Source organism: Vulpes lagopus, chromosome X (assembly GCF_018345385.1).
Source record: "Vulpes lagopus strain Blue_001 chromosome X, ASM1834538v1, whole genome shotgun sequence".
Taxonomy (NCBI): Eukaryota; Metazoa; Chordata; class Mammalia; order Carnivora; family Canidae; genus Vulpes; species Vulpes lagopus.
In genome coordinates this window covers 64,728,133-64,743,145 of record NC_054848.1, presented here as the reverse complement: position 1 = coordinate 64,743,145, position 15,013 = coordinate 64,728,133, and the positions used below count along the sequence as shown (strand labels likewise).

General features: G+C 35.3%; 1 protein-coding gene across 9 annotated transcripts in view; it reads left to right on the top strand.

Moving 5' to 3' along the window:
* Positions 1–15,013, top strand: part of RPS6KA6 (ribosomal protein S6 kinase A6) — a 199,826-nt gene that overhangs the window by 122,091 nt on the left and 62,722 nt on the right. For all 9 annotated transcript variants that reach the window (XM_041740158.1, XM_041740155.1, XM_041740161.1 and 6 more), the window contains one exon: positions 14,719–14,825. In XM_041740158.1, coding sequence (XP_041596092.1) covers positions 14,719–14,825 — 107 coding nt within the window. The remainder of the gene's footprint in view (positions 1–14,718; positions 14,826–15,013) is intronic.

Here is a 15,013-nt window from a genome sequence, read left to right as displayed (position 1 = left end):
GATATATTCAGGGTCTTAAATGAGAAGAACATGCAGCCACGAATGTTATATCCAGCAAGGCTCTCATCAGAATAGAAGGAGAGATAAAGAGCTTCCAAGATAGGCAGAAATTGAAAGACTATGCGACCACAAAACCAGCTCTGCAAGAAATATTAAGGGGGACTCTGTAAAAGAAAGAGGAAGTCCAAGGAAACAATCCACAAAAACAGGGACTGAATAGGTATCATGATGACACTAAATTCATATCTTTCAATAGTAACTCTGAACGTGAATGGGCTTAATGACTCCATCAAAAGGCGCAGGGTTTCAGACTGGATAAAAAAGCAAGACCCATCTATTTGCTGTTTACAAGAGACTCATTTTAGACCTAAGGACACCTCCAGCCTAAAAATAAAAGTTTGGAGAATCATTTACCATTCAAATGGTCCTCAAAAGAAAGCAGGGATAGCCATCCTCATATCAGTTAAATTAAAGTATATCCCGAAGACTGTAGTAAGATCTGAAGAGGGACACTCTATCATACTTAAAGGATCTATCCAACAAGAGGACCTAACAATCATGAATATTTATGCCCCTAATGTGGGAGCTGCCAAGTATATCAATCAATTAATAACCAATGTTAAGACATACTTAGATAAAAATACACTTATACTGGGAGACTTTGGGATAACGTTTAATTTATCTGATATGAGGATTGTTACCCCTGCTTTCTTTTGAGGACCATTTGAATGGTAAATGGTTCTCCAACCTTTTATTTTCAGGCTGGAGGTATCCTTCGGTTTAAAATGAGTCTCTTGTTGACAGCAAATAGATGGTTCTTGCTTTTTTATCCAGCCTGAAACCCTGCGCCTTTGGATGGGGTCATTAAGCCCATTCACATTCAGAGTTACTATTGAAAGATATGAATTTAGTGTCATCATAATACCTATTCAGTCTCTGTTTTTGTGGCTTATTTCTTTGGGCTTCCTCTTTCTTTTACAGAGACCCTTTTAATATTTATTGTAGAGCTGGTTTGGTGGTCACATATTCTTTCAGTTTCTGCCTATCTTGGAAGCTCTTTACCTCTCCTTCTATTCTGAATGAGAGCCTTGCTGGATAGAGTATTCTTGGCTACATGTTCTTCTCACTTAGGATCCTGAATATATCCTGCCAGCCCCTTTTGGCCTGCCATGTCTCTGTGGAGAGACCTGCTGTTAACCTAATACTTCCACCCATATAAGTTGGGGATCTCTTGTCTCTTACTGCTTTAAGGATTTTCTTTATCTTTGGAATTTGCAAGTTTCACTATTAAGTATTGAGGTGTTGAATGGTTTTTATTAATTTTAGGGGGTATCTCTCTATCTCCTGGATATGAATGCCTGTTCCCTCTCCACGTTAGGGAAGTTCTTGACTTTGATTTGTTCAAATACACTTTCTGGTCCACTGTCCCTTTCGGCGCCCTCTGGAATCCCAATTATTAAACGTAGATTTTTCCTTCTGAGACTGTCATTTGTTTCCCTTAACCTTTCTCATGGTCTTTTAATTGTTTTTCTCTTTTTTCCTCAGCTTCCTTCCTTGCCATCAACTTGTCTTCTATGTCACTCACTCTTTCTGCCACCTCATTAACCCTCGTCGTTTAGGACCTCTAGTTTGGATTGCATCTCATTTAATTGATTTTTAATTTTGGCCTGTTTAGATCTAAATTCTGCAGTCATGAAGTCTCTTGAATCCTTTATGCTTTTTTCAGAGCCACCATTAGGTATAATTGTGCTTCTGAATTGGCTTTCTGACATCGAATTGCAATCCAAATTCTGTAACTCTCTGGGAAAGAGTATGGTTTCTGATTTTTTTTTTTTTGTCGTGCATTCTTTCTAGGCATTTTGCTCAGTCCAGTGTGGTTAAGAACGAGTTGTAATGGGAAAAGGAAGAAAAAAAAAAAAAACGAGAGAGAAAAATAAAAAACAAACAAAAAAACAAGGAGGGGTATCCTGTGATTCTATATATTGTAAGTCCCTCGACTTCGCCTGGAGCTTTCCAGCTCTGCTCAGTCAAGAATGTGCTCTTTCCCTGTCCTTCCAGCTGGTCTTCTGGGGGAGGGTTCTGCCGTACTGATTCTCAGTTGTGTGCACCTGAGGGAGCTGCCCCACCCCCCTGTTAGGAGCATGGCTCAGTGGGAGTTTTTAATCCTTTGAGGCCCCTGTTCTCTAGTTGCTCCCTTCTGTCCCAGGCAGAGGGTGACACCAGGAGGAACAATTCCACTAGCGGTGGCCAGCTCTCCAGATCTAGAGTCAGCTCCCGCAGTAACTACAGCAGCTCCCAGTCCACACTGTCTTGGATGCTCCCAGGGGCAGGGGCCACTGAGCTGCACAGCTCAGGGTCGCCCAGTGTTGGCGGAATTGTCCTTGCTGTCCTGTGCCCTCCCAGCCTCCGTCTGTCCCGAGGGGAGTGCACGATCCTGGGCTGTGTCCCCTGGCACACTGAAATCAGGGACCTGCACCGCTGGAATTGCGCTCCCAGGGCCGTGCAACCCCGTCCACTTGGAGCCACTGCCTGAGCTGCTCCCGAGGCCTCGCTGTGTGCATGCTCCAGGCCTTTACCAAGATCCGCCTGCCGTCTGTGGTGCAGTCTCCCCTGGGCGCGCTTCCTCTGTTAGTGACCCCGGAACCTGGAGGCTCCACTGCGCCTCCTTGGATCCTGCCCAAATTATCTGTGAGCGCCTTTCCTACCGGGAAGGATCCGGTGTAGATTTTCAAAGTTCCTGCTTCTCCGGTACTGGGCTTTCCTGTCCTGAAGGCGTTCACAGTCCGGCTTTAGCGTGGCTCCTTGCAGGGGCCCCTCCCTCACTTGATCCTTTATTTATTTATTTTTTTCCCCCGCCTTCCTACCTTGTTAGAAGAGCAAACTATTCTCTGTAGCATTCCAGCTGTTCTCTCTTTAAATCTCAGGCTGAATTCATACCTTTTCAGGATGATTTGAAAGTTATCTAGGTAAGTTGGTGGGGACACGTGACTTGGGGACCCTACTCTTCCACCATCTTGCCCCACCCCGTTTTTATGTTTAAAGTGAGTCTCTTGTTGGCAGCATATAGGTGGGTCTTGTGGTGTTTCGTTTTTAAATCCATTCTGACACTGTACACCTTTTGATTCAAGTTTTAATCCAATTACATTCATTGTAATTATTTATAGATATGTACTTAGTGCCATTTTATCGCTTGTTTTCTCATTGTTTCTAGAGATTTTTTTCTGTTTTATTCTTGCCTTTTTGACTTTGGTTTTCTTTCCACTCAAAGAGCTGCCTTTATTATGTCTTGTAGAGCTGGTTTAGTCATCACAGTGTCCTTTAGTTTTTGTCTAGTAAATTCTTTATCTCTCCCTCTATTCTTAGTGATAGCCTGGAAGGATATTCTTGACAGCATATTTTTCCCACTCACTACTTTGAATATATCATGCCTCTTTCTTCTGGCTTGCCATGTTTCTGTTGAAAGATCTGCAGCTAGTTTTATGAGTCTTGTGAGTTGGGGACTGTTTTTGTCTTGCTACTTTTAAGATTTTTTTCTTTGTCACTATATTTTGCAAATGTAACTACAGTATTGTTGATGTTGGCCTACTTTTATTGAATTTGATGGGAGATCTCTGCCTTCTGGACCTAGATGTCTGTTTCTTTCACCATATTAGTGATGTTTTTAGCTGTTATTTCATGAAATAATTTTTCTATCCCCTTTTCTCTCTCTTCTTTCCATGGGACTCCTGTGATATAAATGTAATTATGTTTGATGGAGTCCCTAAGTTCCCAAAGTCTCTACTCATGTTCTATAATTTTTTTCCTCTGTTTTGCTCAGTTTCATAGTTTCCCACGCTTTTATCTTCTGTATCACTAATTTGTTCCTTTGCTTCTTTCATGCTTGTTTTCATTGCATCTAGTCTATTCCAAATCTCGGTTGTTGCATTTTTCATTTCTGACAATTGTTTTTGGCTCTTTTACATCTGCAAGAAGAAACTCATGAAGTCCTACATTCTTTCCTCAAATCCAGCTCATATCCTTAGATTGTTGCTTTAAATTCACCGTTAGGCATGTTACTTCTATCTATTTCACTGAGGTCTCTATGACCTTTTCTTACAGTTTCATTGGGATAATGGCACCTTCTGGATCCTTTGTCCCTGGAGATGTATCTTCTTGAATACTACCTATCAGAGACATGCTCTAAGATGAGTGAATAATCTCCCTACTCTTGGTTTCAGAAGTTCCTTAGATTATTCTATCTGCCCCCTGGCTCTGATTGTTTGTCTGATTTCTCTCCAGGAGTAGGGCAGTACCCTCAGGGCTCTATCCTAGCCAAGCCCACAGACCTTTAAAACTCCAGTTTTCAAGCCTCCTGGTTCCAAAAACTCAAGAAAATAAACCCCTCTCATTTACCCAGCCAGTGGCTTTAAGAAAGTGTTCTACTTGTAAAAGAAAGTGTTCTACTTGAGCACTGTGTGCTCATGTCTATCTCCCCTATTATTTTTCCCCATTTTCATAGTACTCTCTTAAAATTGTTTTTATTTGTGTGATTTTGGATGTTATTTCTCTTTCATTTGTAATTTTTTTATTTTATTTTAATTTTTTTATTTTTTGATGACCCTGGCTAGAAGTTTATCAATTTTCTTGACCTCAGGGAACCAAATCCTGATTTCATTTATCTGTTGTATTGCTTTTTTTGCTTTCTATGTCATGTATTTCTGCTCAAGCATTTATTATTTTCTTCCTTCTACTAGTTTTGGTTTCTGTTTGTTCTCTTTTTTCTGGCTGTTTAAGGTGTAAGGTTAGGTTGTTTATTGGTGATTTTTCTTGCTTCTTGCAGTTGGCCTTTATTGTTATTACCTTCCCTCTTATACATGCTTTTGCTGCATCTAAAAGATTTTGGATCATTGTTTTCCCTTTTATTTGTTTCCCCATAATTTTTGAAATCTTCTTGAATTTCTTGGTTGACACATTCCTTATTTAGTAGCATGTCATTTAACCTTCATGTTTTCATGCTCTTTCCAGATTTTTCTTGTGGTGGATTTCTAGTTTCATAGTGTCATAGTCAGAAAAGATGTATGGTATGACTCTAATATTTTTCAATTTGTTAATATTTGTTTTGTTGCCTAATATGTGATCTGTTCTGGAAAATATTCCATGTGTACTTGAAAAGAATGTGTAGTATACTGTTTTATTTTGGAATGCTCTGAATATATTTGTTATATCTGTCTGAATCTGTGTGTCATTCAAAGCTACTATTTCCTTGTTGGTTTTGTTTAGAATATTTGTCAGTCTATGTCAGTGGGGCGTTAAAGTCCACTACTGTTGTATTACTATCAATGTGTTTCTCTTATGTTTGTTAACTGTCTTATGTATTTGGGTGTTCCCATCTTCAGTGCATAAATATTTGCAGTTATTACATCTTCTTGGTGGATTTTCTCCTTTATTATTATATAGTTTCTTTGTTGTTATCCACTGTTTTAAAGTTTTTTTTTTTGTTTGATATAAATATTGCTATCCCAGCTTTCTTTTGACATCCATTTGTATGGTGTTTCTCCATCCTCACACTTTCAACATTTAGGTTTGAAATGAGTCTTTTAGGGAGTATATAGATCGGTGTTTTTTTTTTTTTTAATTCCCTCTGTCACCCTATACCTTTTTATTTGAGCATTTAGTCCATTTATATTCAAAGTAATTTTTGTAGGTATGTATTTATTGCCATTTTGTTATTTGTCCATGCCTTCACTTTTAGTCTGTGTATACTTACCCTGTGTGTGTGTGTGTGTGTGTGTGTGTGTGTGTCCTTAGGTTTAAAATGAGTCTCTTGTAGACAGCATATAGATGGGTCTTGTTTTATATTTATTCAGCCACTCTGTGTCCTTTGATTAAAAAAATCCATTTATATTTAAATAATTATCGATAAGTATGGTACTTATTGCCATTTTGTTAATTATTTTCTAGCTCTTTTATGGTTTCTCTCTTTTTCTTCTTCTGCTCTTTTCCTTTGTGGTTTGATGATTTTCCTCAGTGTAACACATACATGCCTTTGTTACTATCTTTTTTATCTACTATAAGTTTTTGCTTTTTGGTTACCATGGGGCTCACATATAAAAGCCTTTCTCTGTTTCCCTCTTTCTCTCTCCCTCTTTGTCCCTTTCTTAATTTTTCTCCCTCTCTCTTCTTCTTTCTCGCTCTCTCTTTATCCCTCTCTTTATACATATGTATTTTATAATTTTTTACTCCTTATGCCACATTTTATGTTTTTGATGTAACATTTTACATCCTTTTATTTTGTATATCACTTAAGTGATTATTGCATTTATCTTTATTTTTACTACTTGTGCCCTTTATTTTTCATACTACCTTTGTAAACAATTAATTACCTACCCTTATTATATACAGTCCCTCATTATCTGCAGTTTCTTTTCTTTGTTTGGTTTCATTTACCCATGGTCCAGAGGCAGATAATCCTACTTAAGACATATCCTCAGAAGGTCAATATTAGGTTAATGCTATGGCATAATGCCTACATTATTCCCTTTAATTCATCTTACATCACTAGGCATTTTATCATCTCAGATCATCACAAGAAAAAAGGGTGAGTGCAGTACAGTAATTATTTTGAGAGATACAGAGACTGCATTCATGTAACTTTTGTTATAGCATAATGTTTGAATTGTTCTTGTTTCATTATGTTATTCTTGCTCATCTCTTACTATGCTAAAATTAAGTTAAACTTTATCATAGATTTGCATGCATTGAAAAAATATAGCATATACAAGGTTTGGTACTACTTTCAGCCTCAGGACTATGTTGAAACATATCTCTTGCCAAAAAGGATGGGGACTCCTCTATTTACTTTTACTAGTGAGAGTTAAAATTCCACATATTTTCTTGTTAGTAATTAACACATATTTTTTTCTACTTAAAGAAATCTCTTGTCATTTTTTATAAGGCCACTGTAGTGGTGATGAACTCTTTGGCTTTTTCTTGTCTGGAAAACTCTTTATTTTTTCTTCAATTCTAAATGCTGATCTTACTGGATAGACTATTATTGTAAGGTTTTTGTTTTCCTTTCAGGCTTTTGAGTATATTGTGCCACTCTCTTCTGGCCTGCAAATTTTCTGTTGAAAAAATCTATTGATAGTCCTATAAGGGTCCCTTGGTGTAATAAGTAATTTTTCTCTTGATGATTTTAAGACTTTCTCTTCATTTTTAACTTTTGAAATTTTATTTATGTGTCTTTTGGTGGGTCTTTTTTTGGGTTTTTCTTATTTGGAACTCTGTGAGCTTCCTTTATCCAGATGTTGTTTCCTTCCCCAGGTTACAGAAGTTTTCAGCTATTGTTTCTTCAGATAAATTTTCTGCCATTTTCTCTCTCTCTCTCTCTTTCTCTCTCTGTCTCCCCTCCCTCCCTCCCTCTTCCTCCTCCTTCTTTTTCTGGGACCCCTATAATGTGTTGTCCATAGAACACAAAAGCTATCTTCACTTTTTTTAATTCTTTTTTTTCCTTTTCTGCTCTTTTTGAATGAGTTCATTTGTCCTATCTTCTAAATAACTATTTCTTCTGCTTCATCTAGTCAGCTGTTGAACCCCTCTAGTATATTTTCAATTTATTTCTTTTGTTCTTCAGCTCTATGATCTTTGTTTGGTACTTTCTTATTTTTTCTTTCTCTTGAAGTTTTCACTGTGTTTCCATTTTTCTCTATAGTGTGGTGACCATCTTTATAATTATTACTTTAAACTCCTTATTAGGTAAATTACTTATCTATGTTACATTGAGGTTTTTTCCTGAGTTTTTATCTTATTCTTTCATTTGGAGCATATTCTTCTATTTCCCCATTTTGTGTGGCTTTCTGTGTTTTATGTATGAGGTGAAACATATACTTCTCTCAGTCTTGAAGAAGTGCTCTTGTGTAAGTTGTGTAAGAGATGAATCTTATCTTTCAACCGTACCCTAGTGCATGCTTGTCTCCTAAACCTTCATGATTACTTTGGGCACCTGTGTGGCTCAGTTAATTAGGCATCTGACTCTTGATTTTGGCTCAAGTCATAATTTGCAGTTTGGAAGTCAAGCTCCACATCAGGATCTGCATTCAGCATGAAGTATGCTTGTGATTCTTCTCTCTCTATCCCTCATTTCTCTCTCTCTCTCAATAAATAAATAAAATCTTAAAAAAAAAAACTTCATTATTGTCAAAGCAGCCTGATTTATACTTGATAGGTCCCATTTATTGCGGATGTGCCAAAACCTGTGAGGGTTCCAAGTAGAAAGATCTCAGTCAGTACCTAGTTTCAGTTTGATTGAAAGCCAGATCTTCAGGCAGTAGCTTTAAAGCATGCCAATATATACACTCCTTTGGGCTACAATTGTAAACCCTGCTAGCCTTCAGACCAGGCAATTTGGAGGGGGTCCCCTGAGCTATAGTTGCAAAAAACAGAGCTTTATATGATCGTATAAGTTCCTTTCTGTAAGGTACCAATAAGCTGTAGCAAGACTAAGAGAGAGCACAAAGAAGGTATCCCCTGGCCTAATTTCCTCAGCCCACTTCTATAGCCACTAAGTGTATGGGCCTTTTGCCATTTCTCATGAAGAATATGTTTAGCTAGTTTTCAGGTATTTTTCATAGGGAACTTTTCCATATGTAGCCATAGATTTTGTGTGTCCACAGGAGGAGATTAGTTCTGGATCTTCCAATGGCAATATCTTGGACCACCATTCCCCTTTTATTGCCTTATTTTTAATTTAACTGTTTTTATCTATAACACTTTTTGTGTTACTTTAGTAGTTGTTTTAGTGTTTATCATATATATCTATAAATCAGGAGTCTGGAATCTGTGGTCTCAGGCCAAATGTGGCTAGTTGCCCATTTCTGTAAATACAGTTTTATTGGAACACAGCCATACCCATTGGTATAAATACTGTCTATGATTGCTTTCATGTTTCAATAGCAGTGAAATTGCATTAATTTTTTTATTGGATGTTAGGTCTTACTGAATTTATTTTTCTTGTATTCTGGATACTATTGTTTTCTTATAAGTAGTATTTAGCTTTGTTCTTGGATGCAGTTAACCTTTTGAGTCTTGCTTTTAAGCTTTATTATGTGAGACCAGAGCAGAATTTAGTCCAAAATTAATTTTTCCCAATACTGAAACATGACCCTTCTTAGTATTCTAAACTAATACCCTGTGAATTATGAAGTTTTTCACTCTCACTTTTGAGAACAGGACCAATCCTGTTACTTTGTGAATTCTGTGGATTCTTGTTTTTAATCCTTTAGGATTAACTGGGCTCAGGTAGTTTCCTCAGATGCATGATTGGCAATTTTTTATTGGATGGCAGACTTTCTGAAATTTATCTTGTCAGGTGATCAAATTTTTGTATCTTTATAAAAATTGAGAATTGTTCTGGAATATAAAACTAATTTGATTTTTTTAGGTTGTTAAACTGGACCAGAGCAGCATTTCATCAGGGACTAATTTTGCACCACTCTGAAGCAAAACACTTTGGATTACTCTTTCTAATACCCTGTGAATTATGAATTTTTCGGCTCTGGTTGGAGGTAACAGGAAGTATTCCTGGCCCTGTGTAAGTTCCATAGAATAGTCCCTTTAATCCTTTCATTGATTGTTTCCTAGCTCAGGATAATTTCCTCACTCCTATGTTCTAAGCATTGCTCTGCTAAATATTTGAAGGAGACCTCTACATAACTCTATACTTCTCTCTTTCCCTGAAATTATCCTTTCTATATCTTATAAAGTCCATCCTTCTTGTCTCCCCCGCCTCTCATTAATTCAGGGAGTCTTATAGGCTCTGCATGACTTGGCCTCCCTGCACTGCTTCTTAGAAACTCTTTCTAGATAGCAAGGTAGGAAAGCTCTAGGGCTTACTTTGTTTCCCATTTTTTAATATCCTTTGTTGACGATGGCTAATATCTTGAAAAGTGTTATTTCATAGATTTTTTACTGTGTTTTCTTTCAGGCAGGAAATGTATCCTGTCCTTGTCTACTTCATTTTGTCTTAAAGTGGTGGTCTGGACATAGCATTTTAATTGGGTGATAGTGTATCAACATCTCACTTCCAGAATTAAGATGTTGAGTATGGGAGATCTATTATTGATTCCCAGAACTCTGGAACTTGCTATGAAAAAAGAATAGTATGCTAGCCAGTGCTTAAGTGGCTAAGGTCTCTGACTTGTATCTGTCTATATCCAGCGCAGAACATGCCATGCATGAATATACATTATTATCTTGGCATATTGTTTATTATAGAACAGAATTCAGTTTATGGTAGGGTCTATTTAGAACACCATTCTAAGGAGGGTTTTTAAAGGACCTTGTTAAAAGCTGGTCTCAAGACACAGAATGGCAACAGTGAAACAAGGCCCGAGTCCATGATTTTTTTGTGTTATAGTGTAGAAGTTTCAAGAATGTGTTTGAGAAATTTTTACTTGTAGTCATTTCTAATTTTCTTTTAAGCTCTTGATACCTTCATTCTAGATGTGGGACTATCTAAACCCATACTTGCACAGAGATGCAGTCAGTAAGTTTTGATTCCTAAGTCTGGAGTATTAGGTAAGAGCAAGCATTTTAAATGCATTTCCCAAAAGACAATAAATTAGTATATTCATTGAACAGGCTTTTAGAAAATGATTTATTACTTCTATAGATAGCTTAATAATAATAAAAGTTTTTTTATTATACTTGTGTATACAATAAAACTGTTACATCATCTAAAGTGAGGTCATATACTTTATGCCTTAGTAAAAGACTTTAAAAAGTATATTTTTGTATGTGTTAAAGAATACTATAATATATATCATATATATTTTTTAAATGGAAAAGTACCCCCCCAAATTTCTCTCTCCTGAAAACTACTTACCTCCCACACATAGACAAACACACAAAATCCTTAAGTCATGTTTACATTGCTAATATTAAGAAAATATATTTGGATGAATGGCTGATAATTGTAAAGACCCCAATTTTTCCAGAATTAATTTATAGGTTTAAAAAAATTTTTCAGGGCACCTGGGGTGGCTTAGGGGTTGAGCATCTGCCTTCAGTTCAGGTCATGATCCTAGGGTTTGGGGATCGAGTCCCACATCATAGGGAGCCTGCTTCTCCCTCTGTCTATGTCTCTGCCCTCGCCCCATGTCTCTCATGAATAAATAAGTAAAATATTTAATAAACAAATAAATGAATAATAATTTTTTTTCAAACAGAGCCCCAATAGGAATTTTTGTTTGTTTTAAAGTGACAGAATAATTTTACTAACCTATCTAGAAAAGTAAAGAAATGGAAAAAACTAAAACATTTTGATAATAGCACCCCCTTCTTACCTTACCTCTTGTTTAAAACCTTATAAAGCTACTGCTTTAAGCAGAACAGCATATCAATGCAAGTTTAGACACATACTGTATAACCCAAAAATATTCTGATATATACGATTTACCACATGTTTCTATGATAAAGGATGAATCACAAGTTAATGGCAAAGGGATTGATTGTTCAGTAAATAGTATATAATAAATCAGTTAGATATTACAGAAAAAGTTCATTTTAAATTCTCATCTCTACCACATACAAAGATGAATTTTACTTAAAGAGTTAAATCAAGAAAAACAATTGTCTTAAAAGAAAATGCAGCCAAATTTGTAGTTTACCATTTAATGGAGGTTACTGCTTAATCATTAAAATAATGAAGGAAAATCATACAGAAATTATATATAAATTTGACTACATAAAGTTAAGAATTCCTGAATGTCACAAACAAGCACAGAATGGCAAAAATATTTACAAGTAATGTGATAGGGAACTGACATTTTTAATACTTAAAGGGTTTATATACCTTATGGAAAAAACCAGTAAGTAAATAATGAAAAATAGACAAATTTATTACTGATAATTCACTTACAAAATAGAAAGGCCTAAAGACATGGAAAGAATGTTTAGCCTAGGAATCAAAACTTAAGTTAAAACAATTGGTGGCGGTTTTGTGTATCAAATTAAAAAGAATATTTTTTGAAGAGCAATATTCAGTACTATTGTGGATGTGGTAAGATGAATGCTTTCATAAATTTCTGATGGGAGGAGAAATTTTTGTAAACTTTTTGGAAAATAATTTTATTCTATATGTCAACATCTTAGATTATTTATTTTCACAGACCCAGTATTTCCTGTTTTATTTCTTAGGAATCCTTTTTGGGGAAATAATCATAAATGTAAAAGATATTATGCATATTATAAAGTTACTTAAAAAATGAAAAGCTGGAAATAATCCAAATGAACATTTAGGTAAATTATAGTAAATTTGTATGTTGATATTGTGCAGATGTTGAAAACTATAAATTAATTTTAAAGATATGGGAAAGTGATTATGTTATTAAGTGGGGAAAAAGGAAGCCACTAAATAGTATAAGTGTTATCTTAAATATGTTAAAACACACATGCACTCATACATACACAACAATTTGAAAAGCAGACAACAAAAAACTAGCAGTGCTTACTTCAGGGTGCTAGGGTTTAGATGATTTTCTTTCAGGTTCATTTGTGATAGGATGATTAATGAATATGGAAGCATTAATGGTGGGAGTGAAACTAAAACCAAATTGAAACAGCGTATGGCAGAAGTGACTTCTGGGGAAGAGGTAGTTATTAGAGATAAGTATTCCTGAATTCAAATTGTGGACCTGCTTCTTCCTAGCTATGTTATTCTAGCTATTCTGATTCTGAGTCTCTTTTTCCAGATGTAAGGTGGTGATAATACCTACCACATAGGGTTGTTTGAGAGGTTGTAATAACATAATAAATGTAAAGTTACTCACATATAATTGCTACTTAGTAAGTTTCTTACTTGTGTCTATCATGAGGCTTTTAACAGAGACAGCTTCATGACAAAATAAAATGCTTGTCATAAAACTATAACCTAGGCAAAGCTTCTTCCTGAGAGTTTGAAAGATTTTTGTTTAGGGTTTTCTTATGTATTAGGTTTAAATGAAAATTTTGATTAGCCATCCTGAGAAGTTAAATAAAAAATATTTTTTCATTCTTAATAATGTATCAAGTGAAAATTATTTTTATAATTTTACCATTATAATATTCAAATGAACTACCTGAAACTTTGATAATTCATAATCTTTGTTTTTTTATTTCTAATAGGTTTTTTAAAGTTTTTATTTATTTATTCATGAGAGACACACAGAGAGAGAGAGAGAGAGAGAGAGAGAGAGAGAGGCAGAGACACAGGCAGAGGGAGAAGCAGGATCGATGCAGGGAGCCTGACATGGGACTCGATCCCGGGACCCCAGGATCACGCCTTGAGCTGAAGGCAGTGCTAAACCGCTGAGCCACCCAGGCTGCCCAATCTTTGTTTTTCTATAGATCATTTTAAAAAGTAGGTAGAGTTTCAAAATTTATCTTTAACTGCTCATTCTCTGCAATTTTACTAGTAACCTGAGTCTGTATTACATAATTCAGTATCCATAATTCCAAATGGGCAAGTCAGTTATAAGATTTAATGATGTGTCATTCAAATTTTGAGTTTTCTTAATAATCCAGTGATTTTTGTAATGAAAATAACCAATTTCTAGACAAGTTACTTGTTTTGCCAATCAGAAACCTTTGATAAATTTTGAAAATTACACCTAATGAAAAAAAAATACATCTAATGATTGAGTAGGACCTAATTTTTTGTATAAATTTAATACTCATGAATAATATAGATGTAAACCTATAATAATTATATCTCATGGTTACACACATAGCATTTTATAATTTACAAAGCTTTTTTCCACATAAACTAATTTGATTCTTAAAACAACCTTATTAGGTAGATATAGCAAGTGTTATTATCCTTATTTTACAGCTTTAGAAACTAAAGCCCAATGGCTATGTGACATGTCAAACGTTACACTGTTAATTCTAATTACAGTACTCTTGTCACTTCACCACGGCAACTCTATTCCCAGGCACAAAATGATTGAGAAATAAAATGTCATTAAACTTAAGTACTTTACTAGCAGAAGAGGCCTGGAACTACCCTTTAAGTCAGAGATTGGGTTTAAAACTGTATTTTGGAATGCCTGGGTGGCTCAGTGGTGGAGCATCTGCCTTTGGCTCAGGGCGTGATCCCGAGATGCAAGATCGATTCCCAAATTGGGCTCCTTGCGAAGAGCCTGCTTCTCCCTCTGCCTGGGTCTCTTCCTCTCTCTCTGTGTCTCTCATGAATAAATAAATAAAATATTTAAAAGAAAACCTGTGTTTTGTTTAATATAGGAGTTAGTAATTTGACATCTTGTGTTGGTATATTAGAAGCTTTGGGTTATTAGAGCTGCTAAAAGCAAAATACCTGGGAAGTGATAGTAGACAATGAAAGAGAATATGTAGAAATAGTGGAATTACCAATGGTAGACCAAAATATCTTATATACTGCAGAGATCCCGAGAATATGACCATATTGTAGTAGTTTACTAAAATTAATAATTGTACTGCCACACTATAGTGTTAAGAGGTACATCCTGTGCAGTATATTCAGTGTAGAAGATACATAAACTCCCTAGTATATTTTAGGAAGATTTACATTAAAACAGTTAATATTGAAGAGGATTCTTAGAGGGTTTACGTTCATCTATTTACATTTTTATGTACCTAGATTTGTCTATTTATTGGTTTTTAATGAAGTAATTTTAAAAATTCAATATTGAAAGAAGGATCAAATAGTAAATTGTTGTATTCTAGGTACTGTTTACAGAGGAAGATGTGAAATTCTACCTTGCAGAACTGGCCCTTGCTTTGGATCATCTGCACCAATTAGGAATTGTATATAGAGACCTGAAGCCAGAAAAGTAAAGCTATATTCTCCTTATGAATCCCTGTTACCACTATTTCTATAACTAATTTTTTCTCCATTAAGTCTCTTATCTATTTTATTTTATTTAAATATTATATGAAAAAATATATGAATTTTACAATTATATGAAACTTACTTATAAAAAGTAGTCTTTATCAGATACCATTGATTTTATTTTATTTT